The sequence below is a fragment of the Melospiza melodia genome, chromosome 24 (assembly GCF_035770615.1).
Source record: "Melospiza melodia melodia isolate bMelMel2 chromosome 24, bMelMel2.pri, whole genome shotgun sequence".
Lineage (NCBI taxonomy): Eukaryota > Metazoa > Chordata > Aves > Passeriformes > Passerellidae > Melospiza > Melospiza melodia.
The window spans coordinates 5,511,827-5,538,298 of NC_086217.1; the positions used below are offsets into that span (position 1 = coordinate 5,511,827).

Below are 26,472 nucleotides of genomic sequence, written 5' to 3' on the forward strand. Positions count from 1 at the left end.
GTAATACAGAATGAATTCTGATTTAATCCTTCAGCATGCCACCTTTCCTCTTTTCACTCCATTATCTGCCAGCCCACTAAAAATTATTTACCATTTGGGGTTTTCTTCTCAGATTCCTATTCCTAGTGTAATACTGAATGAACTCTGTTCAGATTTAATCCTGCAGCATGCCACCTTTCCGCTTTTCACTCCATAATCTCGAGATTATTAACTATCTCCATTAACAGTGCAGCCCACTAAAAATTATTTACCATTTGGGGTTTTTTGCTGTGTTCACTGCAAGTTTCTCTGATTTATGTTTTCTAAAGGTGGATTAAAAACACTATTTGCTTACTTCATAAACTCTTGTAATGGGTTTGCTAGGAATTGCCATTTGAACCTCCTTTGCAAGTTAAGGGCTGCATTTGGCACAAAACTCATTAGTTATTTTGGGTATGTTCTGTACATCTTTTGCCCATGTACTGGGAAGTTGCTTTCCTTTTTTCTATGAGTTCCAGGTATTGAATCTTCTGTACTGAGTTACATTTATAGTCATAAATGAGCTTTTTGCTTATTTAATCATATTTATAGCACTGTTTATGTTGCATAAACAGGAAGGAAAACATGTTCAACTTCTATTTTACAAGTCCAGTGGCATCAATAACACAACAAGAACATGCTGGTTTGGATTAGGGATCTTGTAAAATGTTAGGAATTCACTGTAAGAAATGAAATCCTGAGAGAAGGGCCAGTTTTAACAAAACTTGTCCTGACTTTAGTTTCCAGGAAACAGACAACGCGTGGCACGGGGGGTGCCTGGCCCTGGCTGAGCTGGGCAGGAGAGGATTGCTGCTCCCTTCCCGAATCCCTGATGGTGAGTTGGACCTGCTGACTGTAAGTGCATGAAATAATTTATATTATTAGGCACCAAATGTGTGGCAATAGGCTGGGATTTGCTGGTGTGTGAGTGCTGGGTGATGACTGAACCACTGAGTTCTACAGTAAAACATTTGCCCATGGGGATATTTAAGTACTTCTGTCTAAAGCATTGGCTTGGGTGTGCCTTTTTTTATACTTAATAAATATTTCTTTCCAAAATGGAATTAATTTCTTGGGGTTTTCTTCTTTCTTCTTCCCTCCCATGTTTCTTTGTACACTTGTATAAAACAATTCTGCATGTCTCCATATTGTGTCAGTGTCATTATTTAAGCAGAATATATTAAATAATTGATGACTAACTTGCACTTTAAAGCCAGTAGCTTCTGCAGTTTGTTTATGGTTAAATTTCAAAGGCCAGTTTCATGCAATTTATACATGAACTGTTTATGTTTTAAATGGGTTTTTGAAACAGCAGGATGGAAAGAAAAAGAACAGGGCAGAGGAATTGTTTCTTTGTGTGTTCTGTAGTTATCAACATACATTGAATAACAGAGATATTAATGTAATTTTGGTCAATGCCATACACAGTGGGAATGGCAAAAGCACAGTGTAGCAGCTGACATCCACCCTTGGGTGCTTTTACAGCAGAGACTTGTTCTAGATGGTTCTTTGGGTCCCATCTGGTGCTTCTGTGTTGAACAGAGAATTGAACACTAAATTTAAAAAGTATTTCAAAGTAAGTCAGGGTGCTAAATCTTTTCTAGTTTGAAGATGTGCTGTAAAATGTGACATTTAATACAGTTTATTACTCTGTCTTCCTGGAAGGAGTTCATGTCCATTCTAGCATGTGGTGCATGTGAGAAAGTTTGTGCAGTGAGCCTTCAGTTGGTTTCCCTTTTTTCATTACTTTTGCCCTTCCGTGATGAAGGTGAAACAGTTAAAAACCTTCTAGCTGAGGAATCATGAAAGGGAAATCCTCCAGAGGTAAATCTCTACTTCAGTTCTGACAAAACCAAAACTGTCCGCCTCTGTCAGGGAATCTGGATAACCTCATGACAGATTTTTATTTAATTTGAAGAAGACAGATCAGATCAGCACTGGAGCTGGCTTTTATAAATAATATTTGTATGGAAATGGGGAAGAATAAATCCTTGAATTGTATGGAAGAAACACCAAATAGTTTTTTTCCATTCACTTTAAAGAAATTCAAATTACCAAGTAAAGAGATACATGAGATATTTTTTTCAAATTGTGGATAATAGTATCTGAAGCTTTCTGCTCTCAGAGGTGAGTGAGGCACATAGCTTAAAGTAGTGTGAAGGGTGGCAGTGGTGCCACATGATTCTGTAATTTCATGTTTGGAAATGAGGGATTTAGCAGCATCTGACCCTAAGGTTGAAGCTTTAATCTTGGACTGGAAAGCACTTGCTGATGTACAGCTCTGTACCTCACATTGACTTATGCCCTGCTGTGGACATTTCAGTTGATTTGGCTTCTTCTTTTACTGCATTCCCTTTTTTCAAACTCACATTGATATTTTTGCCTTTTGATAATGTGAGGTAAGCTTTTCTCTATGAAGGATTAAATTAAAGATCAGTGTATCTCTTTTTGTTCCTTACCTCAGAAACTGAAGTTCTGTCATTTACTATTTAATTACTAAACTTGTTACAATGCTCTGAGTTGTTGGCTCAAAGCAGCACAGCACAAAACATGAGTTTAAAAAAATCTGGGAATTCTGTATTATGTTCAATGCAACTCCACTTCCTTGAGTAGGTTTACACCTATTGGTGATGTTCAGGCAGGTGAGGATGCCTCTAACCTGAGTAATGATCAATGAGAAATGTATACTCGTGGTTTTATGGGAATAATTCTCGTTCTGGGTTTGTTCTCCTTACACTCTGCAAATTTACACAGCCTAATTTTAGTTGAACTTTTGCAGCAGTTTGGACAAGCTGGACAGCAGCTTTAAGACAGAGGGAATTCTGAGCTTCATTATTTGCAATTAAAAGTATGGATGAATTAACCTGCATAGTGAGTTTCCATCACTGAAGGAAGCTTCTTTTGTTTGGAATTGATTTGATCCCAAAATTCTGCTTGCCAATTGAAAATTTAACTAGCAACTTCTTGCTAGCTCTTCTTCAGTACAGATAGTGTAGTAGATGTATTTGTGTTCATTAATGACTTTCCATATATTGTAAGTACAGATCACAAGATTTATTTGAAAAATTGCCAGTTTATATACACAGATATAGAAGTAGGAAATAGTTTTATGGCTGTATGTAGAGGACACAGAAACTGATAGTGAGTGATAACACATGCACTGAAACAAGACCTTCACCAGGAGAGTTTGCCTCAGATGAAATAAATTATATAAATAACATTTTAGGCCTGGAGTTTGAAGGCTGCCCAGTGTCTGTCTAACCTCAGCAAAGCAGGCACCTGGATTGCTTAGTTCTTCATATTTTCAGTGTTGTTTTCACAGCCATTTACTTAAGGTTGTACATAAACTGCAGTTATTAAACCTGTGCAGGCTTTCTTTGGTTTGATTTGCAGCTTGGTCTCAGTCAGTGTGAGAAGAGGTTGCTTACACAGGGTTTGGGGTTGTTTATTTCAAGTGGCCTCTGCCTCTGTAACTAAATTTGGGCTGTTGTTCTCTCTTAGGGCAGAATGGCAAAGTGCATCCATACACAGAGCAGTTTTTACAGTATATTCTAAAAAGCCAGTTTTAATCTTAAGCTTGTTTAAACTACTGCACAGTGACATAAAAAGGTTTTCAAAGGAAAATAAAAAGACCCAAAACCTCCCCTACTAGATGAAGTTAAGGCTGGAAAAAGACTATGACAGTATGTTATTGAGCAATATTGTTTCTAGAGCTTAAATGTCTTTTAAGAAAAGAAGTTGTAAAAGTTATTTTACATCATACAATTGCAAAAACCCCTTGAAGATTCATCTAATTTACTTTGGCTTTAGTAACGAATGCAAAAATTCACTCATCAAAACCTGAGCTTGTACAAGGCAAAGTTCAATTACTTAAAAATATTAATATAAAATTATGAACATTATTTACAGTGGAGAGATTGAATGTATCTTGTCATGGGCCAAGCCCAAGGAATGAGGGTTTGTAGAAATTTCACGATGATGCTGGTAACCAGAACCTCACTGGAAGGAGGAGAATTAGGACACTCTTGTTCTCTTCCTTAAAGTGAAGACTCTGCTGCAGTCATTGGGCCTGACCCTCTTAGCACCTTGCTGGGATTTTGTGGACTCTTTTTGGTTTGTCCTTTTTTGTCCTTTCCCCTTTGGGTTGCACTGAGCATCCTGAGCATCGGCCGCGGGTTCCGCGGGCGCGCCGTGCCCGTCCTGCGCGCCGTGCCCGTCGCCGTCCAGCCGTGCGGCGCCGGGGCTGTAGGCAGCCAGCTGGCACAGGGCCACGGCTGCTGTCTGCTTCTGCTCATCACAGCTCTCCATGAGCCCCAAGTCTGCAGCCTCCCCACGCTGGGCTGCCAAGGGTTTGTCACAGGCACTGCTGCTGGGGGGCTTGGGGACGCAGGGCTCCGCTCCGGAGCTCTCCTTCTCGGCGTTCGGAGCGGTGGTGTTGTCGTGGGATGGGCTGTGGAAGGATGTTTTCAGGCTGGATGTGTTACAGGAATCCTTCACTGAGAGGTTCAGGGGCATGTCCTGCATTTCCAGGAAGCTCTGCCTGTCAGTTTTGGATGGGGTTTTGTACATGTGCTCATGAGTAGGTCCTGTGCTTGTGTCAGGCTTCTTTGAAAGATTGAGGGGCCCTATCCCTGTGTCTTCCTCCGTGTTGGACAGGGAGCCCGCGTTGTTCTGGCCATCAGTCTGTGTGTGTGAGTCTTCATCAGTGACATTGATGCTGGAAGAAACAAGGAGAAAAGAGAATTCACTATCAATTGCTCTTTTAAACTGGAGCTGAGGAAGTGGGCAGGAAGAGGAAAAAATATACACTTCTAGGCTAGAAATCCAACAATTCTGTTGTTTCTCCTTTAAATCCCCAAATCCCTTTCACCATCATTGTAATGGAAATAATTCTCTGAAGTACTCAAGTACATTGGAAGTACAAAAACACAGTGGAAATTGGTGGTACATTTAAGGAGAATGAACAGTCTGCTCACTGTAGCACCTGTGTGCTTTGCACAGTTAGTACAGAACAGATTAACTCACTGCTGTAAATCTAAATATAAACAAGCATTGCATGAAATGTGCCCATCTGTCTTTATGTAAACCTGACAAGGATTTGCAAAGTGTTATTTTACCTGTTAGGTGAATCCCCTCTGTCCTGCTGTGCCTGCACTCCTTGAAGGGAAGGTGCTTGGTCCGTGCTTTTTCTCACAGGTCTGAAGGCTGTGAAGTTTTCTTCTGATTGGTCATACTTGCCCAGGGATGTGGATGATGACTTGTTGGAGAGGTCAAACAAACCCTCACACGTGTGGCTTGTCTGGGTGAAGTTGGTGGGGCTGGGTCTGCCAGGGGAGCCTGTTGCTGCACTTCCTGCAAGAGGGCTCATTTTGGCATTCTCTCTTTCATTTTGGTCATCCTTAGCGTTACCTTTGGCATGCAATAATGTCATTTCCTTTTCATAATCTGCTTGTTTTTTATGTGAGCTTAGAGGGTATTGTTGGGAAGGGCTTAAGGAGGCTGGGTACAGCAAGGTGGTTTCTTCCATCAGATGAGAGTTTTGATCCCTGTTAATACCAGCTACATGTGAAAATCTGTAAAATGGAGGATCTGTTGGCCTACAAAATCCATATGGTATTGGTGGAGTGGAGTGGTACTGTTGGAACAATCGATAGTGTTCATATGCTGATGGATTTAGGGGTTTTGGAAGTGGCCCAGGGTGGGGAAGAAAATGTCTTTGATCTTGTGTTCCATAGACAGAGAGAGCAGAGCTTTCACACTCTGAGCTACCTGGGAGCAGGTAAGGTGTGTAGATAGCGAGCCGGTGCTCGTAGAAATGGGGTGAGTACTCAGGAATCATTGGTTGCATGTAAGGTGAAATGGAACCAAAGCCTTTCGTGGGAGCAACTTTATGTGGAAATTCTGGGAGGAAAGAACCTGCCTTCCACGGGTGAGCTGGTGCATGAAACGCAGACTTGGTGTGAAAAGGAGAACTTTTGTTAGAGAGGGAGAGGATTTCAGATGCCTCAGTGATTTCTGGGCCTTTGCTGTCTCGGTGTTCTCCAACGGGAACAAAGGCTGAGGGCCTGACCATGCCCTCCATCAGGGGCTGCACGCTGATGGCACCTTCTGCTGCAGAGCTGCCAGGGCTTAATTCCTTCGGGATTGCAGGTTTCTGTCCTTGAATTGCAGCATTTGTTGCTTGGTTTTGTAACTCAACGTTTTCCTTGGCGTCTTCTTTTGTAAAAGGATATTGAGGCTTTGAATCGAGGCTTGACAGTCCGTTTGTGACAGATTTAGAAGAAGTTGGTTTGACAGTAGATTCCAGCTGGTTGATCTGTTTGGGCTCCAGGGAACTGCCCTTCGGACATTTGATGACACGATCCTGCTCTGACACCAAAGTGATGGAGTTCTTGCAGAGGCCATACTTCATGTGGTTAAAGAGATGGGATTTCTCATTGCAAGTGAAGGGGCACTGGAAGCACTTGTACTTGAACGGCTTTCCCGGTGGTCTTGGGATGTAATGAGGCTTCTTGGGTTTACGTTCTTTGAGGAGACTCATTCTTTTTTCTGCTTTAAACAATTAAATGTAATGGTTCTTTATAAAAACTTTCTTGTGGTTGGCTTCCCTCAGTTGTAGCCTCGTGATGTTTCCGGTTTTTCAGGTTTCTAGAATCCTTCTTCCCAGGTGAGGAGAAGCAGCCAGCTCCTGTGGTGTCTCAGGGAAGAGGGCACCGGAAAACAAGGCTTTCACCACTGGTAGTGCAGGAACTGAAACACAAAGTTTAAAATGAGCTTTAGTGGAACATTGGAACTAAACACAATGTAGTGCCTTGTCTTAACAGTGTTCCCCCTCATACTGCATATGTTGTGTTAGTTGGGTTTTTTTAAAACAATAAAAAAGCTGGATGTCAGGCTGGATTTGGATGGGCATTAACCTTTGGCATCCTCCCGCACCCAAACACAGTCACACAAGTGGCCTCATTTCCAGCAGCAGCACTTGTCACCTGCCTGTGCTGCTGGCTCAGGGGAGTTCTCTTTGAAAGCTGGAGGAACGTTCATTGAGAAGATGAAAGTAGAAATCCAGGTGGAGCTGTTGAGAGAGGAGTGGAGTGGGTGGGATGGGAAGAGGCAGGTCCCAGCAGGGGCTGGATGTGGGGCGAGCCTGTCGGGCCGGTCCGGGAGAGCGAGGAGGGAATTTCCTGCTCTGGTGACACAAGGGTGGGGTGCATGGGTCGCTCTTGGGCGGCTGACTGGGCTCTTTCTGAGACTGACCAACCCCTCTCTTCACTGCTGTGGCGTTTCCCAACAGCCCAGTCTCAATGGGTACCTCAAAAGTGCCCAATCTCTCGAAGGATAAAACCACACCGATTTTCTTCCTCTTCCTAATTCAATTAAGAGAAATGAGCGCTGCAGTGTCTGACTAATGGAATCCTCTGCCTGACAAACACCCCTCCCATCCTCCTGCTGCTCACAGATTGCACATGGTTAACACGGGCACCCCAGTGTGTTAACTCGGGGGGAAAAGTGTCAGACAGTAATTGATTTCTAGGGGAAGGATCTATCTGCCTTTCTTTGGAAAAAGGAAGGTTGTGGATACTTTATCCAGCCCGGTGATTCGCTGCCTAGATAAGTCGGGAGGGCTTGTACCGGCTTGTTCCATTATGTTCACTGATTCTGAAGGCGTGAGAAACTCTCGCAGTCAAGTTCTCATGATTTTATAGGATGTGTTATGGCAGAGATCTAAAAACTGATGATTTCATCATGAACTACAAGCATCATTATCAAAATGATGACTGTTGCAAAACCACGTACTGTATCTATTGTGTTACCCGAAACTACAGGAATACTAATTGGAAGAGTGACGAGATAGCTCCATTTTTTTTTTTAAAAAAAAGCTTTTTACATAGAAGTTTAAATTAGTAGTATTAAAATACTAAGTTTATGAAAAGAATTGCTGGTAATTATGTGCTGTGAGATTTTAGTTCAAGTAGAGATGTTTAGCATTTCTTAAATCAGGGATTATTTAACAGAAAATGACAGGCAACTCATGATGAAAACTGAAGGGAAAGCTACAGAATTGCTGCTTGGCTCATCAGGTACAGTAATTCTAGCAAATTGTATTAAATGTTGTTTCTGATGTTATAGAAGTATTAATTTTGTTCAAATAGTTATTGTGAAGGCACCCTTAAAAATGCAAAGCTATTCTGCAAGTAGAAAAAAGTAATCAAGCTTTTTCCTAAAATTAACAAGTGTTTAAATGTGCTTCAGATTAATGAAAAAGGAATTTCTAGAGAAGTGGCTTTTTGTTTTTCAGATTATAATGTGGTTGTTTGAGTTGGATACTGATACTGTAAGGGCAGCAAGGAAAAATGCATTAGCATGTTAAAGTCTCATCATTGGAGTATGGCTGAAAAAGTAGTCCAATAAATTTTTAAAAATAATATATTGTATTTTAAAATATTTTAAATAACAATAGCTAGAAATCCTTTCAAATATTAAAAATAATATTTTTACATTAAAAAATAAGTAAATTAAATACTGAGACAGGAGGAGAGGTTGAGGTAGGGAACTGAGCTCTTTCTTCTGCCTTAAGTGAGCTTGTTGCCCTTACTTTTAACTAATGATGTGTAACTAGCATGGAAAGTTTGTAATGGACTCAGTCAAGTCAGTTCGTACCTGTTATTCTTTATATCTTCTTGGAAGTGCTTGTACTAATTATTCTTGAAAAAAGATATTGTTGTCAAAACTCCATTGCTTTCTTAGCTGAAGCATTTATGATAATGTCCGAATCTGCATTCAGGTGCAGCATTTATAATAAAGGGATGGTAATTAGATTTCCTTGTTCTTCCAGCTTTCCTTTGCTTCATAAAGAAAATTCCTGTGTGTCCTGTCCTCCCCCCTCTGACTTTGTACTTGGTATTTAACTTTGATTCAAGTTATTCCTGTTGGACAGAGTATTAACTATCATTTCTTAACAAGATAAAATGCGTTGTTGCAGTTTTCATGTTAGAAATTTCAAGCCTTGGAGCTCCTGTGCCGTGGGTACAGCAGGAGAGCATTCCAACAGCTTTTTATTTCTTTCTATTTAATTTGTTTTGATGGCTCCAGAACCTGCTGCTCTGACTTGGGAGGTGCAGAGAGCAGCTCATTTTAAAGGGTGTTTACCTTTCCTAAACTTAGGTCAGGCCAGCCAGGTGAATGTTTTCTTTCTCTCTTTTACTATTTAATACCTTTTTTTCTCATGGTTTAAAAATGCCAGTAATAAAATATTTCTAAAGTTAGACAAGTAGGATAATTCTTCCTCTGGTCCCTAATTCACAGGAGTGTCTGGCAGAGAGACATATTTTAACATTAAAAAACATTAAAACTATTTGATCACACAGTCAAAAAGGACATTAATAGTTTAAAATAGGTGTAACCAATTAAATCTGTCCCTATATAAATAATGTTACTTACAGCTGTACAATGTATGTTTTGTGCTGCCAAAGTTAGAATTTCATATTGGAAAGAAAATATCAAAATAAGTAGTTGCTTTTTCCTTTAACTTCAATGCCATCACTTGTAATATCTTTTAAAAACAGGGAAAAAATCTTCAACAGCAGGATAATTTTTACATAACTTTTTTCCTTAGATTGAGAATTTATTTCCTGTAGACCTGCTTGTAGAAATGCAGATGGTTCTATATTATTATAATTCTCTAGTTTTGAAATGCACTAGTGTTATTTATTTATATTTTTATTGAAAACAAGTTATTCAGCTAATCTTGATTAAACTTGAGGTTATCTCAGTTGTTTGTTTTTGGCACTAGTAACCTCCTCATGGCTTTCGAACCTGTCGCCCTTTCCAGCCTGAGACTGACTGCTCCAAGTTTCCTTCCTTCTATTTTTAAAAGCAGCTTGTTGTTGCTCCCTCCTTGCCTTTAACCTGTTGGCAGGTTCAGAAAACAGGAATGTAGTTGAACATTGTGTGTAAATATATAAACAAAAAATGTCCGTGGGGATAAGTGTATACACACATATGCACATGTGGATTCATCCACACACATAGATATGTGCATATATATCTGGCCAGGTTGTTTTTTTTTAGGGTTTTAAAGTAGTTTAAATTGTTTAAGATGCCCAGTTGATCAAAGAGGAAATTTCAAAATGTCTTTTATTACAAGCAGGGACAGTAATTACATTTCTTTTTAGGACACTGCTTCAGCAAAGTACGTAACAGCTGCTCATGCCCACCCCATTATTATTGCAGGCTCCTTCTGGTGATGTGGATCTCTCTGACCAGGAGGACTCACTGGGGTGGAACATTTTGAAGGACATGCTATAATTAAAATATTGTGATGTGGCATTATTGCATAAGCCAAGGACATGCCATTGTCACCTACCCAGGGTGTTGCAAGAACAAGATTTGTGAGTTTTATTCTAGCTGAGATTTTTCCAGCGATTAACCACCCCTCCCTTCTAAACTTCCAGGTCCTTGAAACTGAAAGATAAAATTTTAACACAACTGATTGTTAATTAGGAGGAAGCAGGGGTGAGAGGGGTGGGCTGGGAGGGCAGTGAGTGTGTGTGAGGTGCAGACCCACGGGAACTGCTCTGTGTGTGTGTCTGTGTGAGAGGAAGCTCCGAAACACAGATTAAATTACTTGCTTAGGCAGCGTGGAGAGGAAATAAAAATCTCTCTACATACCAAGTTAATAAATCAATGTCTTAATACACTCTAATTGACTAGAAAATAGAAAACGATCTGATTTTCTGCTAAATTTCCAGAAGCTGGAAAAATTAATAAATCAAAGCTGGAGCACAATATTTTCACACAAGCTTTTCAGATGAACCTGACATGACTCTAGGAAGCAAAGCTGGCACAGCAAACACAGCAATTTAAAGCAATATAGCAATATATTAACTCCCCAAATCAAAAAAATAAATAAAAGGTGCTGAAAACCCTTTGCACCCACAAGAGTTAATTATTATAAAAACTTGCAAGAGTTAGGTTTTCTCTCAGACTGAGAGTTTCAACAGGAGAGGTGAATATTTCTGCTGAAAGCTGAGACTGGTGCCGTGAGTGCACCTGCTGGAGTAACCCTGGCTGCTGGGACAGCTGGGAACTGAGCACCTCAGATTTCCTCCTTAATACCAGCAAAGTTTTATTGAAAGAAATGCTGTAAAGCAATGTACTCACCGGGCACCGGGGTGTCCGAGAGCCGGCGGGCGGGCGCTGCGCTGGAGCTGTCACTGCTGCGAGAGCAGTACCTGTTCTCTGCCCGAGCCCTGAGTGAAACTGCAGGAGGCTGTTCCAGGGGAGGGACCTGAGCGTGTAGGAGTTGAGCCCTCGGGGTGTAGAGATGCACCTGATATTACTCCAGCCTGCAGCTACGATTCATTTGTTTGCGTCCACCGCTCTCATTGAGCATTACCTCAGCATCTCCTATCGAAGGCAGCTCCCGTCGCTCCGTGCCCTCCAACAACCAAGTTTTGCTCTCAGCTCTGGTGCCTGTTCCTTTTGCACTGTGGGGTCACAAGTGGCTGAGTTAACACTGAGGATATTTTAAGTTTTGTACAAGTGACTCGTGGGCAGCAGAACTGTCTGTATGCAGGGGGTAGCAAAGCTTAGAAAATAATTTTGCTCATTTTTTTTAGACTGACTTTTTTATTGAATGCCCTTTGTAGCTTTAATATTCTTGCTCTTTTTCTTTTTTCCTCCCCCCTCTTCATTTTTATTTAAATTTTTTGTCCTTCATGAGTCTCCTTTCTGAAGGCGGGACTGAACTAACTCCAAGCTCGCTTGCCACAGGAACCTGCCAAAGCTTGTCTATAATCGACAGCCAAACGCACGGGTCCTGGAAAGGGAAAGGAGTCACTGCAGGCAGGGTTGACTGTCATGGCTCTGTGTTTGCTCAGGAGCTGGGCAATCCAACAGGGAAATGGCAAAGTCAACTGCTCACCCACTGCTAACTGCTGGGGCTGGCTTTCATTGTGTTTTTTTGTTAAAGTTTGGAAATGACAAATTTCTGGGTCCGTGTGCCAGTCACTGGTGACATGGCTGAGCTGCTCAGTGAAATGATTTCCTCTCTCACACACAGGCTGGCACAAGGAAAATATTTGGATACCTGTAGCTCTGTCTAAAAACCACTCCTGTTAATGCATAAGCAAAGGGGCTTTTGGCTACTAATTCCAATGTTCCAGAGATGTTAAAACTTCTATTCAAAACTGAACATGAGAACCCGCTTGTTTCACTGCTGTGTACATAAGCTGCAGGTTACTGAAACTTTAAATGTATTTTATATTTATATTTATAATTTATAATTTATATTTATATATTTAAATGGATTTAGTAGTTAGCAAAACTAAGTTTTTGAATGAAAATTATTAAGGAAATTGTCAGTACAAAATGTGTTCAGAAAGTGGATAAAAGTTGTTTGAAAATCAGTCTTTAAAGTCTTGAAAAAGTCTTGAAAAAAGTCTTTTGGCTACTAATTCCAATGTTCCAGAGATGCTAAAATTTCTATTCAAAACTGAACATGAGAACCCTCTTGTTTCACCCACTGCTCTGTAGATAAGACAGCTGCACATTACTGAAACTTCAAATATATTTTATATTTTATATTTTATATTTTATATTTTATATTTATGAAATGGATTTTATAGTTAGCAAAAATAAGATTTTTTTGGACTGAAAATTATTAAGGAAATTGTCAGGACAAGACTTGTTTAGAAAGTGGATAAAAGTTGCTTGAAAATCAGTCTTTAAAGTCTTGAAAATCAGTCTTTTAAGACACTTTAAAGCAGTGTCTTAAAAATAATTTTAAAGGTCTTGCCTTTGCTTTGGTGGAATTATTTACAGACATCTACTTCCCTGTGTGGGTATGCAGGTCACCATGCTTCCTTTTGCTGGGCTGATGTAACTTTTTGAAAAAAAAATTCAAATTATAAACAGTCACTAATTTTAAGGTAGAAGAGTGGCTTTTGTGGCATGTTTTATTTATCCCTTAATTATTTTTTTTATTATTATGTTTCTATAATGCAGCATAGCAGTATAAATGGTGTAATATTGCTGTCACATTACCCTCTAGATGTCTGTAAATCCTTTGGATTAAGATGGGATAAATTCTTCTGTTTAGTTGTAAAATATTTTGAATAAAAATTGTTGTATTAGAAATTTCTAAGGGAAAAAGGGAGAAAGACTGCATTCAAAAATGTCTCTAGAAGAAAATTTCAATTTGTGGCATCAGAGAAGCTGTTGGGCTCCCTCAATAGCTCTGACTGAACTGGCATAACAGGCAGTGAGAACTGGAACTTTGGTTTCATTTTTTAACTTCTCCCCACTGCCTGACCTTGTATTTGGAGGGGAGCTGTGATGTCCAGTGGCTGCAGTGACCCACAGACAATGTTTTAAACCCAGCTGCTTCCTGGCACTCAGGTCAGTGAATTCAGCTGCAAGTGAAGCAGAACTGGAAGAAAAAGAACAACCATGTAAATTCTCCTTTGCTTGGGGCTTGGATGATATTAAAAACCCAGATCTGGGGGAGGAGATTCATTGTGGACCCCAGAGCAGAACCCTGAGAACTCCTGTTTGTGCAGACTTGTAGAAATACTAAATCATGGTTGTAATGATGTTGTTTCCCCACTTATTTTTAATTCACCTGATCACATCCTGTCCTGTCAGTGACCCCAGTCCCCTCTTGGTAGTACCTTTTTCATTAACCTGAAAATTTTTCTTTCTTTTGCCTGAATTTTTTTTTTTTTGTCATGTACAGGTCAGATTAATTAAGAGCACCAGGACTGATACAGTAAAATCTGGATTTATTGATATGTTTCTGCCAAGTTACCTTTTTTTTAAAATGTGGTGATTTTTCTATCTCTGTGGGGCTAAAGCTTTGGGGTTTTATCTTCTTTGGTGTAGAATATACTTATTTATTCCAGCTTCTTTTTAAAATTCAGTATTAAGTAGGTGTTGTTCAGCTGTAGCAGAATTCTGTCATTCTCTAAATGTTACAAACTTCCTTGTATGTGCTTTTATATGAACTTTTTTTGCTCAGCTTTAGCACTAAACAGAAAACAAAATGTCATTTGCACGAACTCTGCATCCAGATGGGGTAAATTTACCCTGATCTGGGTACACCTCTCATCTCATTGCTGTTTTCCCCTTCAGAATTCCATTCCCTGGATGTATCAGTGTGCCAGGTGCTCTCCACAAAAATCAGAGTTCTTGCCCTTCTGCTCTGATGCCAGGACTGGCCCTGCTGGTTCCCCTCAGGACTCCAGTGCTGCTCCCAGGGATGGCCACTGGTTTTCCATCATTTCCTGGAATTTTTTCCAGGTCCTAGCAATCTGTGAGCTTATTAGTTATTCCAGAGAGCAGCAGGATCCCAGGTAAATGTGGATGCTGGTGCACATGGAGATGGTGAAGCTCAGCTTCCCACATACAAGAAGTGCCTTGGAACTGCAATGTTCACCTGTGTCACCTTAGTTGTGTCTGCATTTGTGGCTTTGAGATATTAAAATCCTTTTTTTTGTTTTTTCTGGGATCACTGGAACCGAAGTTATCGAACGATTTGTAAATCCTTTGGATTAAGATGGGATAACTTCTTTCATTTAATTGTAAAATATTTTGAATAAAAATTTATGTTTAGACATTTCTGAGGGAAAAAGGGCTCTCAGCACCAGCATGTTTGGGCTGGGTTGTTCCACACCATTCCCAGAAGGGGGCAAATGGATGTGAATGTAATTGCTGGAACTCACCGTGTCCCGAAACATGACGCGATTCTCCTACAATATTCTCATAATTATTTTTTTCTATCCCATATGAATAGTTATTAGTCTTAATGCTTTTTGAATAACACCTTTGAAATGTGCCTTTGTTTTTCCTAACAATCCAGTCCCTGACTCCGGAGATAGGTCTGGGCAGATTACTGTGCTGGGCTTGGGAGCCACTTGTTCAGATTACTGGAGCAAATTACTTGTATGGGAAAAGAATAAAAGCTCAGCACTTAATAGCAACTGCAGATCCCATTTTTAGATATTTATTGTGGCCTGTGCTGTTTGGTCTGGAGCTAGGATGATCTTTCTCTGGGTTCCCATCCTCGCCCTTGGGCAGTGAAACATCTTGGGGGAAGTGGGAAAGAGCAGGAATTGGGGCTGTAGGCAAAGGGATGAGCTGTTTATAAGGGAGGGTTTGGGATGGTGACTCCTTTCCCTGGCAGCCATTCTCACAGGGATGCAAAATGCGCCTTCAGCTTCTGCCTGGTGCTCTGCTTACAATTCTCTTTCCAAATGTATTCTTCTAAAAGTGATTTTCGTGCCAAATATTTTTTCCTTTTCTGCTTTAGTTTCAAAGCTTTCACCAGAGATTCTGAGCCAGTTTTTTTTGCCTCCATGATAGTTTTTCTGACAGAATCCAGCAGCAGGACCTGAGTTGTGCCATGTGCAGTGCCAGGGTAAATAAACTCATTTTTCTTTGAGCCATACCTGGCATGGGGCTGCTGTGATGCTGCTCTCACCAGAGAGCAGAGGCATAAAGCAAATACTCTCATACTCAACATATTATTAGCTTTCAGTTATTTTATGAAACATGCCAAATTTTATAAATATTTACATGATTAATATATGTTGTTTAGTATTTCAATACATTTTTAAAGTGGGGAATATAAACCAGCAAATACAACCTGATGTTTTATTTTATTTCATTGAAAAATAGTGATGCTGCAGCTTGGCTGTTACAGTTTTGCATTCAAAGTTACATGTCACTATTCAGCTGTAAAATTTCAGTTGTTATTAGAAGGGATCATGCAGCTTAATTTGCATGTGGGAGAAACCTTTTTAGCAAAATAGCCTGAAGTTAACTAAAATCTCATGATCTGGTGATGGATTTGTGTGCCATTCTACATTTGGAATTGCAGCACCTCAAAACTAAATATTCCTTACTCTACGGTGTATGCTAGAACCAAAACCCTACATTTCAGTGTGGTTTCACTATGATTTCACAGCTTTTGTTTTGTGCTGCATTTGTGGTTTTGTAGGCTTCAGACTATTATTTATAGGGTTTTTCTTTTATTTAATTGGGTGGGGATAAATACTAAACAAACAAGAGAATCCTAGTTTACTTGAATTTCTGGTTTGCTTGTGAAAGGACGTTATTAAAATTTCTCTTGATGACAGCACAGTATAAACTTTCTAGCTAATAAGGTGTGTCATGTAGAGGAACATGAACCTTCCTGGGTGTTCTTAATGTCTTGGTGGTGAGCTGAAGAATGTTCTGGTGTCATTCTCAAGGACTTGCTGAGCTCTGAGGAGTCCCAGTCTCAAATCTAATCCATATTAGTGTTTCACCAGGAAATAATGCTCACTGTGCCTGATGTGCTCCTGTTTCTGCTGTAAAATCACAAATGTGTAAAGTGAAGGTTGAAAACATTTGCATCACTGAGGAGTAAGTAAAGGAAGCCAGGGAAGGCAGGTTGGAAGAGCCCTGTGGTTACACTTTCAGTGAATTTGTGCTTATTTTGGGAGGATTCCAGCAAGGAAGACGTTACTTTTAATCTTCCTGCTTTCCTAAATACCCTTACCCCTCACAAGGAATAGACTGGGATAGTCCAACAGTCCTTTGCTCCTTTTTAAACTGTGGCAACAATAAAATCAGCATTTCAATAGGAGGAAATAATGCTGATGGGATCCAGGGAAATTGGGACATGCAGGAGTCTGGTACTGGTGGGTTGGTACAACTGATCTGAATCTGGAATTTTATTTTATTTTTTTTAATGCCAGAGTAAATGAAAAGTAGTTATAAAGAGTGAAAAATGTGTAGAACCAGCGTTAACTTCTTCAGTTCATAAGTTACCTTCAGAATAAAAGGAGCATGAAGACTCTGTAAAAAGGAAATAGGGAGTGTTGAAGGTCTGTTAGTGAGGGACCTGGGGCACATTTGACAGGGGACTTGGCAGGTTAAGATATCATGGGATTCCATGATAAAATCATGATGCCTTTTACATTTTCAACGAGGTCACACCCAACTCTACCAGTATCCTAAAAGAGCCTGGCTTAGGGACATATTTGTGAGCTATTTCTGCTGAATGGTGAGCTCTTGGCTTAAATAGGAAACACTTGGTTTAAATAGGAAACACTGTTTAAATAGGAACAACTTCTCTCAGTTGATGTTTGCTCTGTGTTTTAAAGATATCCCATTGTCAAGTGTATTTTTGATGAAAAGTTTGTATGAAATGAAGTCTCTGGTGCTGTAAGAGGGTTTCAAATGGACTCAGCCAGTCTCAATAGCAGATAGTACAGCCTTGAAGGAATATCTGTGTAAATGTGACTGCTGTATCTCTGATTTTAAAATCCCCTCAGCTTCTGGTGCCTTGCTGATTTTCTACCTTTCTAACTTTTCCACCTTGTTGATTTTCTATTGTTAATTTTTCTTGTCAATTTGGTTAGAATGGGTATGTGCTCTGGGGCAGTACCCAGTTTTCTGTTCCTGATACAGAGAAGGCTCAATCACATGCTGTTAGAGAGAAAAGATTGGATTCCTGTGTATGTTGTCTTTTATCTGAGAGTAGAGGGAATGGTGATTACTGATAATTATATATAACTAGATATACTTTAAAAAAAACCCCAAAGTCTCCTTTGTGTAGAAAAACTCTACACACAGTGGACCAAAAGGGCATTTTTGCTTTTCCAATCTCACTTGGGCCATTCATGAAAAAAAAAAACCCAACCAAAGTGAACCCAGTACTGCTTTCCAATGCATTATAGGAGGAGGTTTAACTGAGACCAGGATTTGAATAGTCTTATGGAAATGTATTATGTAGCTTCTTAAACTTGTTTACATTCTCAATTTTTAAGGATTATCTTCTGTGTTTCATATTCCAGAGTAATAAGTTGTTTGTTATGGACTTGCAGCAGCCAGGGGTTGCAGGAGAGGGATGATGAATCAAGAAGTCAGGTTTCTGCACACTCTGTTGGTCTGTTCTGCAGTGCTGGTTAATTTTGAGGCTTTTGGCAAAATTCCAGGTGCTTTTCATCAGAGATACAGGAAGACGTGGGGGGGAAAAAAAAAAGAAAAAGATCTACCTGTCTTAGGTGGACTCCTTAGAAAATAGAGAACACCCAAACCTGAAAGGCTGGTTATGGAGGAATTCCTTCTCTCTAACACCCAGGTGAACTTAAAAAGTGATGCATGGTCTTGAAAAGAGCCTTTTAAAAAGTTATAATGCCTATGTCACCGTAATAGTTTTCAAATTAGCAAGGAAGCATTATAAATAGTGCAGATTTTTTTTTTTTTTTCAGTAGCCAGCAGGTATGAGCAGGAAGAAATGCTGTGTCTAGAGCTGCAGCAGGAAAGGTCCCTCCCCCAGCAGCACTGGGAGATGGGGTAAACATTGAGCAGGGAATAAATGACAATGAATTGCTTCTGGCTTTTTCACCATGGGGTTTATCTTGGTATTGCACAACTTTAGCCTTAAGGCTGGGCTTTCTTGGGTGATATTTCTTTTCTGACACACAGTGTTATGAGTTTACAGAATTTTTATACTCCTTTAGAGTCAGTAATTCATTTGCTCAGTAGGATTTCTCCACAAGCCTGTTCCTTCATGTCTTTAACTGCAGTTTGCTGTTGGTTCACTCAAGGCAGAGCTCTGTCAGCTGTACACCTGTGTGAAGGTCTCTGCTCTGGCTTTGGGTGTCATTGGTAGGAGAGTCCCCAAAACACAGAGTGCTCCAGACCTGTCCTGGCTCAGCTGCTGCTCTGAGGGCTGGCCAGGCAGGGGAATTTGAGCTTTTGGGGCTGTGGTAGGTAAGGATGTTGGGATGGAGTGGCTGGAATCCAGATCTGGCTGCTTCCTGCTTGGCCCCTGGCCCCACTCCAGAGTCCTCACTCCTGTCAGCACCAGGGCAGTCCCTGGCAGAGGGACCTGGCAGCCAGAGCCAGTGTCCAGCTCCTGAACTCTGCATTTAAGAACCATGGCTGGTATCAAACAGTCTGTGGGGCAACATCCAGCTGAACCACCACCCCTCCTCTCAGTCTGACAGGCAGCCTTTGCATTCCAGGCCTTGCACCCTGAGCAGCCAGGCAGACAACAGCCTGTGTGCTGCCCTGCTGTGATTCATCCCTGAGCAGGTCTGTCCTGTGGGCTACCTCAGGTGGCTCCATGGAAAAAGCACCACGTGAACATGTAATTAAAGACTCTCTTAATTCATGACGTAGTGAGAGGCTGCAGGGAGGTTGCAGCAGACAGAGCAGCCCTTCAGTCACAGGGCACAGAGTGCTGGGTTTGTGCAGGCGCCTCTGCCCAGCCTGGGTGGGCTCAGCTCTGGGGGCACCCAGGAGCTTCAGAGATTTCAGCTGCTCCCTCCTCACATCCCTGCTGGCCTCCAGGAGCTCTGCTCTCTTCCTCCTTCCCTGGCAAACCCCTAATGAGGCCAGCCCTGGGGGCAGGAATGGCACAGGAGAGGTCACCTGTGGGCGGTTTTTAGGCACTTGCCCTTGGGGATGGGATGTCAGAGCATCATCCCACAGGAACATGGAGAACCCTGCACAGCCAAAACAGCACAGAGAGCTCTGCACAGCCAAAACAGCACAGAGAACTCTACACTTCCAAAACAGCACAGAGAGCTCTGCTCAGCCAAAACAGCACAGAGAACAAAACAGCACAGAGAACTGTCCACAGCCAGAACAGCACAGAGAACTCTGCACAGGCAAAACAGCACAGAGAACTCTGCACAGCCAAAACAGCACACTAATTTTTTGATCCCCACTGGAGCCTTTATCCTCTCCATGAAAGAGCCCTTCAAGAGTAGATTCTGGAGTCAACAACTTACATAGAAAATGAGAACAATTCAGAGGTGATTCACAGAATTTTTAAACAAGTATTTATTTCTGGGAATGGGCCTAACCTGAACTTTCTGGTGTTGGCATGCAGTAAATTGATCCAGTAAATATTAGTACAAGAGCCCTAATGAAGTTCCAGTTAGGAGCTGCCTCTTTCCAGAGGTGCCATGGAGGAGTGAGTGGTCTCAAACCTGATTTTCTGTACATTGGGGAGCAAGAATTGTGTTTTTAGGAAACAACACACTGCAGATGGCTGCACCAGGTGTTTTCACAGAATTCACAGAATGACAAGGTTGGAAGGGACCTTAAAGATCAAGTCCAACCCAGCCCCAATACCTCAACTAAACCATCTCAGCTTCTAAGCATGAGGCTGACAAAGAGGCTGAACCTTCACTTCTGCACTGGGTTGGTTTTCATTGAAGAAAAATTTGAACAAAATTGGTATTCTTTGTGTTGAATATGTAACTAAGTTTAAGCGTCATCATTCATTAATTGTAGTGTCTGTTGCTGCTCCTGCTGTGACATTGTGCACAATGCTCCCTTCAGGAATAGCAAATGTCCACTTTGTAGTACTTTTTCTTGTATAATTCTAAAGTAGAAGGATTTGCAATGTATTTTTTATGGATTGAAACAGCTTCTCTGCTTTAACAGTCCCTATAAAAACATAATGCTTGTCTAATACAACATTGAGTTAATCTCTTTTAAGTGCATATTTTAGTTTGAAACTAAATGTAGGCAATTCGTATTTAACCCCAGATCCAATGAAAATCTGTTTTAAATTAAATAAGGTCAACGTGACATTTTGCAATTTTCTTGTGGAGACAAGGCCTAGGGCTGAGGAACAGGTTTTTGTTGTTTGTTTGACTGCTGTATTTGTATATTTTGTATGATAAACATTGCACTAAATTAAAAAATCGATTTACTGTGTGGAGTTAAAGTGACAAAGGGCTCTGGACAGCACAGGTTATAGTTGAGGTTGGTGAAAAGTATGTTTTTAAAGGAGTAATGTAAAAAATCTTTCATTTAAATACATTAAACCTTTCAGTATCCATTGTCTTCCACAAGCTCCTTTGTTGTAGCCACATTTCTCTTCACAGAGAAAAGCCAGGCACAATTCTTCCCAAGAATATTTCTGGGATTCACATTCTCTGAACCTCAGAGAAAGAAAACACAGTTCTTATCATTTGCTATGCCCGGGTTTGTGCAAAAGTAGAATGCAACACGGAGATTGTTTACCCACAGTGATGGTGCTTTGGTTCCTTGAGGTTCAGAGAATGTGAATCCCAGAAATATTCTTGGGAAGAACTTGCTTTTCTCTGTGAAGAGAAATGTGGCTACACTCCTTCACCAGACTTTTACTGTCTCTCACCTACACTGAGCACTCAACTGTGTAAAATCCATGTTTAAAAAGCAGAATATCTCTGCAGCTTGTCTCCAGTATGAGGAAAAAAACCAACCCAGCCCTGTTTGTAGTGGCAGAAGTTGTTTCTTTATTTTCCAAGGCTTGAGCACAGGGCTGTGCTGCAACTGCAGTGACGCTCTTGGGCATGGCAGGGTGGGGTGCAGCAGGTGCTTATTGATACCTTCAGGCTACAGCTAAAGGTGACTGTGTTTTCTTGAGCAGTCACAGACCTGCACAGGTGGATTTTGTTTTAATAATCAGCTCGAGAGTGGGCATTGTTTGTCCTATGGTTTTGGTGGCACACTTAAAAAAAAAAAACAAACTTGTGGATCTGTGAAAGAAATGGGGACTTGTAAAATTTAAGCTAAGCTTTTAAAGTTAAATCTGTAAAGTTAAGGAATAGTTCTGATCTTCTTCCTGTTGCATCTCCAATAAAAAAAGTCATGTTCAGAATTTTAAAAATCAAATAATTTTGTCTTGACCCTACCAAACTAAGTTTCTTCTGGAAGATAGTTTTTTCTAAAATTTTAAATCTGTCATTTTTGGTTAAAGCATTTTTAGCATTTTTTAGGTTTGGCATGGTGTTTGAGGGACTCTAGAGCAAGAAATGAAGTGAAACCTGGAATTTTGGGTTGTGTTTCTTTTGGGTTTTTATAACTCTTAAAAACCAACAAGAAATGTAATGCTGGTCCTGCTTGTTTGAACACAAACACACACACACACTTGTGTCAGGAGCGGTTTTTATTCAGCTTTTCCCAGTAAATATTCAACCAGTGATAACACAAAACTTTACCAGATGCCTCCTAGATCAGTATTCCCTTTGATTTTTTGGTTGCTAATTACCTGCACATTTTACCTTGTTTCCCCTGTTAGTCCCACCTCCCCAGTGCCCACTGTTTGCTTCCTTTTCTTTCTCCAGACTGTGCAGTCACACAGAGCAATGCTGTGAGTCCCAGATGGAGGAAAAAGCCACCAGAGAGGTGTGAGAGAGGCCAGCAGATCCTGGAGCATCTGTCCCTGTCCCTGACAAACCATTTGATGCTGTGCCCATTTAGGACACTAAACAAAAATACATTTTTTTCTTTCACTGAGACAATCCAAATGTGAGGAGCTGCTGGAAGGGCCTCCTTCCCCCTTTTCCTTCCCTGCATAGAGGTGGGAGTGTGCAGGGAAGTGTCCAAAGGAGCTGGAGTGGTCACTTGCACTGAGGGAAACGTGCTGCAGCTTTGCAAAATTGCCTTTGGCGCCTGCTTGAGTGTTCCTGTAGAACCAGCAAATTCCATTTTTCTCATCAGTTGATGCAGCAATTTTCAAAACAAGCTAGGCAGCATTTTTAAATACTTTCATTGCAGTTTCTTTAGGAACTGGGAAATGTCCAACAATCCATCCATCTCAGCTGTATGGTTGTTTCAGAATTGGAATTACTCTTCCTCCCTTGTAGTGTTTATGCTCCTATTACTCAAATCTCACCCATCTCTATATCTACTGCTTGATTTTTTTTAGCAGCTTAAAATGAATTTAAACAGCCTTTTAACACTTCACTTCTCCAGTCATGGTATCTATCTTTTTGTTTAAAGCAGCAGCACAGAGTGATGAACAGCACATGGAAGTTTTAATTATTTTGTGATTATATCCACTCAAGGATATCCAGGCACAGATTGCTAATGAAATACAGCTCAGTGATCCCATTTCTTGTTAATGGGATCACCTTGTGACAAGTATTTTCTAAGGAAAATGATGTATTTGATAAATTTGATACAAGAAAGAAAACAAAGAGAGAAATGGTTTCTTTTTTTTTCTTTTCTTTTTTTTTTTTTTTTTTTTTAAGAGGCTGTTGTTTCTGCAGACATCAGTCATTTAATAAAGTTGTGCCATCTAGAGAGAGATGTATTCAGATTTTCTGTCTGAATGTGCAGATACCAAATAAAGACCCTCTGGGGAGCCCTGCACTCATATTCTTGAACTGTGGCAGTGTGTTTCTAGAACGGTGTAAAAGAATTGTGCTTACAGGTTTTGTGTGGAAACCCAGGACACAGGGAATATTTCTGTGTCTGCTCTGGGGTGCCCTGACCCCCAGAGCAGCACTGAGTTTGACCCTCATTCATGGAGAAAGTTTCCTAGATTTCAAGATAGACTGGAATCCACAAAAGTGTGAAATAGATTATAGAGAGCAGTGTAGGTGAATCACTTGGTGAGAAATTGAGGTTTTGGGATTTTTAGTGTGTTGTGGATGGAAGCAGGATGGAGGGCACAGGGTGTCATCCTGAGTTTCTTCTTCATGCTTCTTCTTCTTCCTTCTTCATGGGTTTGGGTGGCATTTTGTAATTGGGTGGAAAAGTCTATATTGCAGCTCTTTGGGATCAGTTATAGGGTTAAAAGGGAAAATAATCCAGGTGTCAGTTCTTAATTGGATAATTTAGTCTCAAAAGACCTTGTAACAAGAGATTGTTGGCCATTTTGTGCCTTTTAATGAAAAGCTGCAGAACTCACAGTAGTGAGACTGTTTTACTGATCAGAAATAATAAACACTTGAGTCTGAACATGAACTACCCTCTCAAGTGCCTTCAATCCAGACCCAGAAAAACCAACGACTGGAACCCCCACAGTTTTGGAAGCTCTTTTATCTGTAGAAAAACATAATTGACTCCTGCATGTAGTGACTGGACAAGGTGGGACGGATTTAAACTAAAGAGAGTAGGTTTAGGTCAGATATCAGGAAGAAATTCTTCGCTCTGAGGGTGGGGAGGCCCCTGGATCCCTGGAAATGTCCAAGGCCAGGCTGGACAGGGCTTGGAGCCACCTGGGAGAGAGGAAGGTGTCTCTGCTCATGGCAGGCATGAAACAAGACAATCTTGAAGGTCCTAACTTGCTTTTTGTGTATTTTTTGTGCCATAACAGTGGTCCCTGTGATGCTGAAGGCGCTGACGTACGACGAGAAGAGGGGGGCGTGCAGCGTGGGCTCCAACGTGAGGGACGCGGCCTGCTACGTGTGCTGGGCCTTCGCGCGCGCCTACGAGCCCGCCGAGCTCATCCCCTTCATCAGCCACATCTCCAGGTGGGGCTGCCTCCATCCAGCCTTTTTCTGACTCAGGCATGGGTTAGCTCAGTGGTATTTTAAAAAATTTTATTCTGTTTTCAGTCTCTTGTGAAGGGTGAGACAATACAAGTGTTACAATTCACGCCATCACAATCAGAATGCAACTATTTCCTAATTACAATACACTAAAAGTGTTTCTTGGCCTATCAACTTTTACCACAGTATAAATACCTTAAAGCAAATAATCTGAAGTTACTCTTTATGGGTCCTAATACAATGTATCTTTCATAGTTCTTTTTCTCTATATATATATCAATATCCTATTTCCTAATTACAATACACTGTAAATGTTTCTTGGCCTATCAACTTTTACCACACCATACTATAAATACCTTAAAGCAAACAATCTGAAATTACTCTTTATGGGTCCTAATACAGTGCATCTTTCACAGTTATCTTTCTCCATATATATCAATATCCTATTAGTATATATCAATATCCTATTTCCTAATTACAATACACTAAAAGTGTTTCTTGGCCTATCAACTTTTACCACACCATAGTATAAATACCTTAAAGCAAATAATCTGAAATTACACTTTGTGGGTCCTAATACAATGCATCTTTCATAGTTGTATATCTCCATATATATCTATGTATACTATACATTTATATAATATTTCTTAATTACAATGCAATATAAGCATTTTTGGCCCATCAGCTTTTGCCACACCATGCTGCACATGCCTTAAAGCCGATAATCTAAAATTAATCTTCATGGGTCCTGCTACAATGCATCTTTCATAGTTCTATGTCTCCATATATATCTACATATATATATATATGTATACACACATATAGATATATCTCTATATATATATATGTATCTATCTATATAGATATATATAGAAATATATCTCTCTCTATATAGATATATATATCCATATATATGTATCTATATGATATCTATATGATATATGTCAGATATATAATATAACTGGTCTTTTTTGCAAGGCCTTTGAAACTTGTTTCTACCTCCATTTCTCTCTCAGCAAAGTCTGTCCTATTCCATAGCATTTCTAAGTCACCATTTCTTATCTCAAGGTTTGCATACAGATGCACACTATATGAGCTTTCTGCCAGGTTTTGAGAATTTTCTACAAATCCATTTGCCACATTTCCCCCTCTCTCTTGAACTGAGCTAGGAAACTGATACAGGTCATTTTTTAAGTCTGTTAAAACTTAAGATGTTTGCTAACACTTATGCTGAATAGCTTAAAAGTAAAGAATTGTGTATGGGTGGGATGGTGGTGATGTAAACATACCTATTTCCTTTTTTGTGTGATGACTTCAATTCCTTCTGTTCATCTGATTTTCAAAGGAAAATCCAAAGAAACTCACTGTAAGATGGGTAAGAGAAATCAGTGGAGGCTTTGGCAGGGTGTCATCTTCTGTCTGCTTGATCCACCTTGTGTGGGGATCAAGTGTGGGGACCTCAGGAACATCAGCTCAGGGAGTTTAAGAAAAGAAGTTTAAGAGAGAGAAGATTTGGAACCTTAGTTCAGTAGAGGCAGAAATAACAAACTATTCTAAAATGGAGGAGTTGCTTTATGGAGTCAGAAAGGGCTGGAAGTATTAGGAGAAAACTTAAGGAAGAGGTTTTTTCTTACCTTTTCAGCTGTGTCTTGTTCCTAACAATCCAGGATTCATGGGACTTCGTCAGATGGGTGTTGTGCAAAGAATAAAGCATATTTTTATTGACCAGCTTACAGTTTGCAAATCGAGCAGGTTAAGTCTAAAAGAATAAAGTATACCTCAGCTCTACTTCTATTCAAATTATAATTTTCCTTTTAAAGTGTTCCAATTCAAAGATTATTTTGAATAGAAGATAAAACCACTTCCAGTTTCTGAAAGAGGTAAGAACCTTACGTGGCAATACAAAATCCTTAACACAGCACTTTTCAATAGTAGGGGTTTTATTACTAAGAAGGTGTTTGAGTTAAAGTTAACAAATACATGAGAGGATTTTTCCTCTTTTGATGCCCTGTGGTTTTATAGAGTAAAGCAGAGTGCAGGATTTCACTTAGCAGTGAATGGAAGTGCCTGGAATAGTTATTTTTCTATCCATGGTTTCTGTTTCAAAAGAATTTCAAAAGTAAAATCTTTTAAGAGATTTCCAAATCTGTGCTACTGCAATGGTGGACTACAAGTTGCCGCA

At 40.3% G+C, this 26,472-nt stretch overlaps 2 protein-coding genes across 2 annotated transcripts in view; one reads left to right on the forward strand and one right to left on the reverse strand.

The window, feature by feature from the left end:
* TBCD (tubulin folding cofactor D) overlaps positions 1–26,472 on the forward strand; it is a 122,902-nt gene that overhangs the window by 25,155 nt on the left and 71,275 nt on the right. Inside the window, exons 14-15 of the mRNA XM_063175628.1 lie at positions 759–853; positions 24,116–24,272. Coding sequence (XP_063031698.1) covers positions 759–853; positions 24,116–24,272 — 252 coding nt within the window. The remainder of the gene's footprint in view (positions 1–758; positions 854–24,115; positions 24,273–26,472) is intronic.
* Positions 3,051–11,290, reverse strand: ZNF750 (zinc finger protein 750). The gene is made up of 3 exons (XM_063175895.1): positions 11,179–11,290; positions 5,136–6,768; positions 3,051–4,735 (listed from the first exon to the last, which is right to left on the reverse strand). Exons 2-3 carry the CDS (start codon positions 6,557–6,559, stop codon positions 4,033–4,035), a joined length of 2,127 nt encoding a protein of 708 aa, XP_063031965.1. The 5' UTR covers positions 6,560–6,768; positions 11,179–11,290; the 3' UTR covers positions 3,051–4,032.

Bases quoted from the DNA above. Each gene is read 5' to 3' on its own strand.
- ZNF750 (XM_063175895.1), bottom strand. From the start codon at position 6,559: ATGAGTCTCCTCAAAGAACGTAAACCCAAGAAGCCTCATTACATCCCA. The intron at 4,736-5,135 runs GTAAAATAACAC...TGTTTCTTCCAG, and splicing joins AGAGGGGATTCACCTAACAG to CATCAATGTCACTGATGAAG.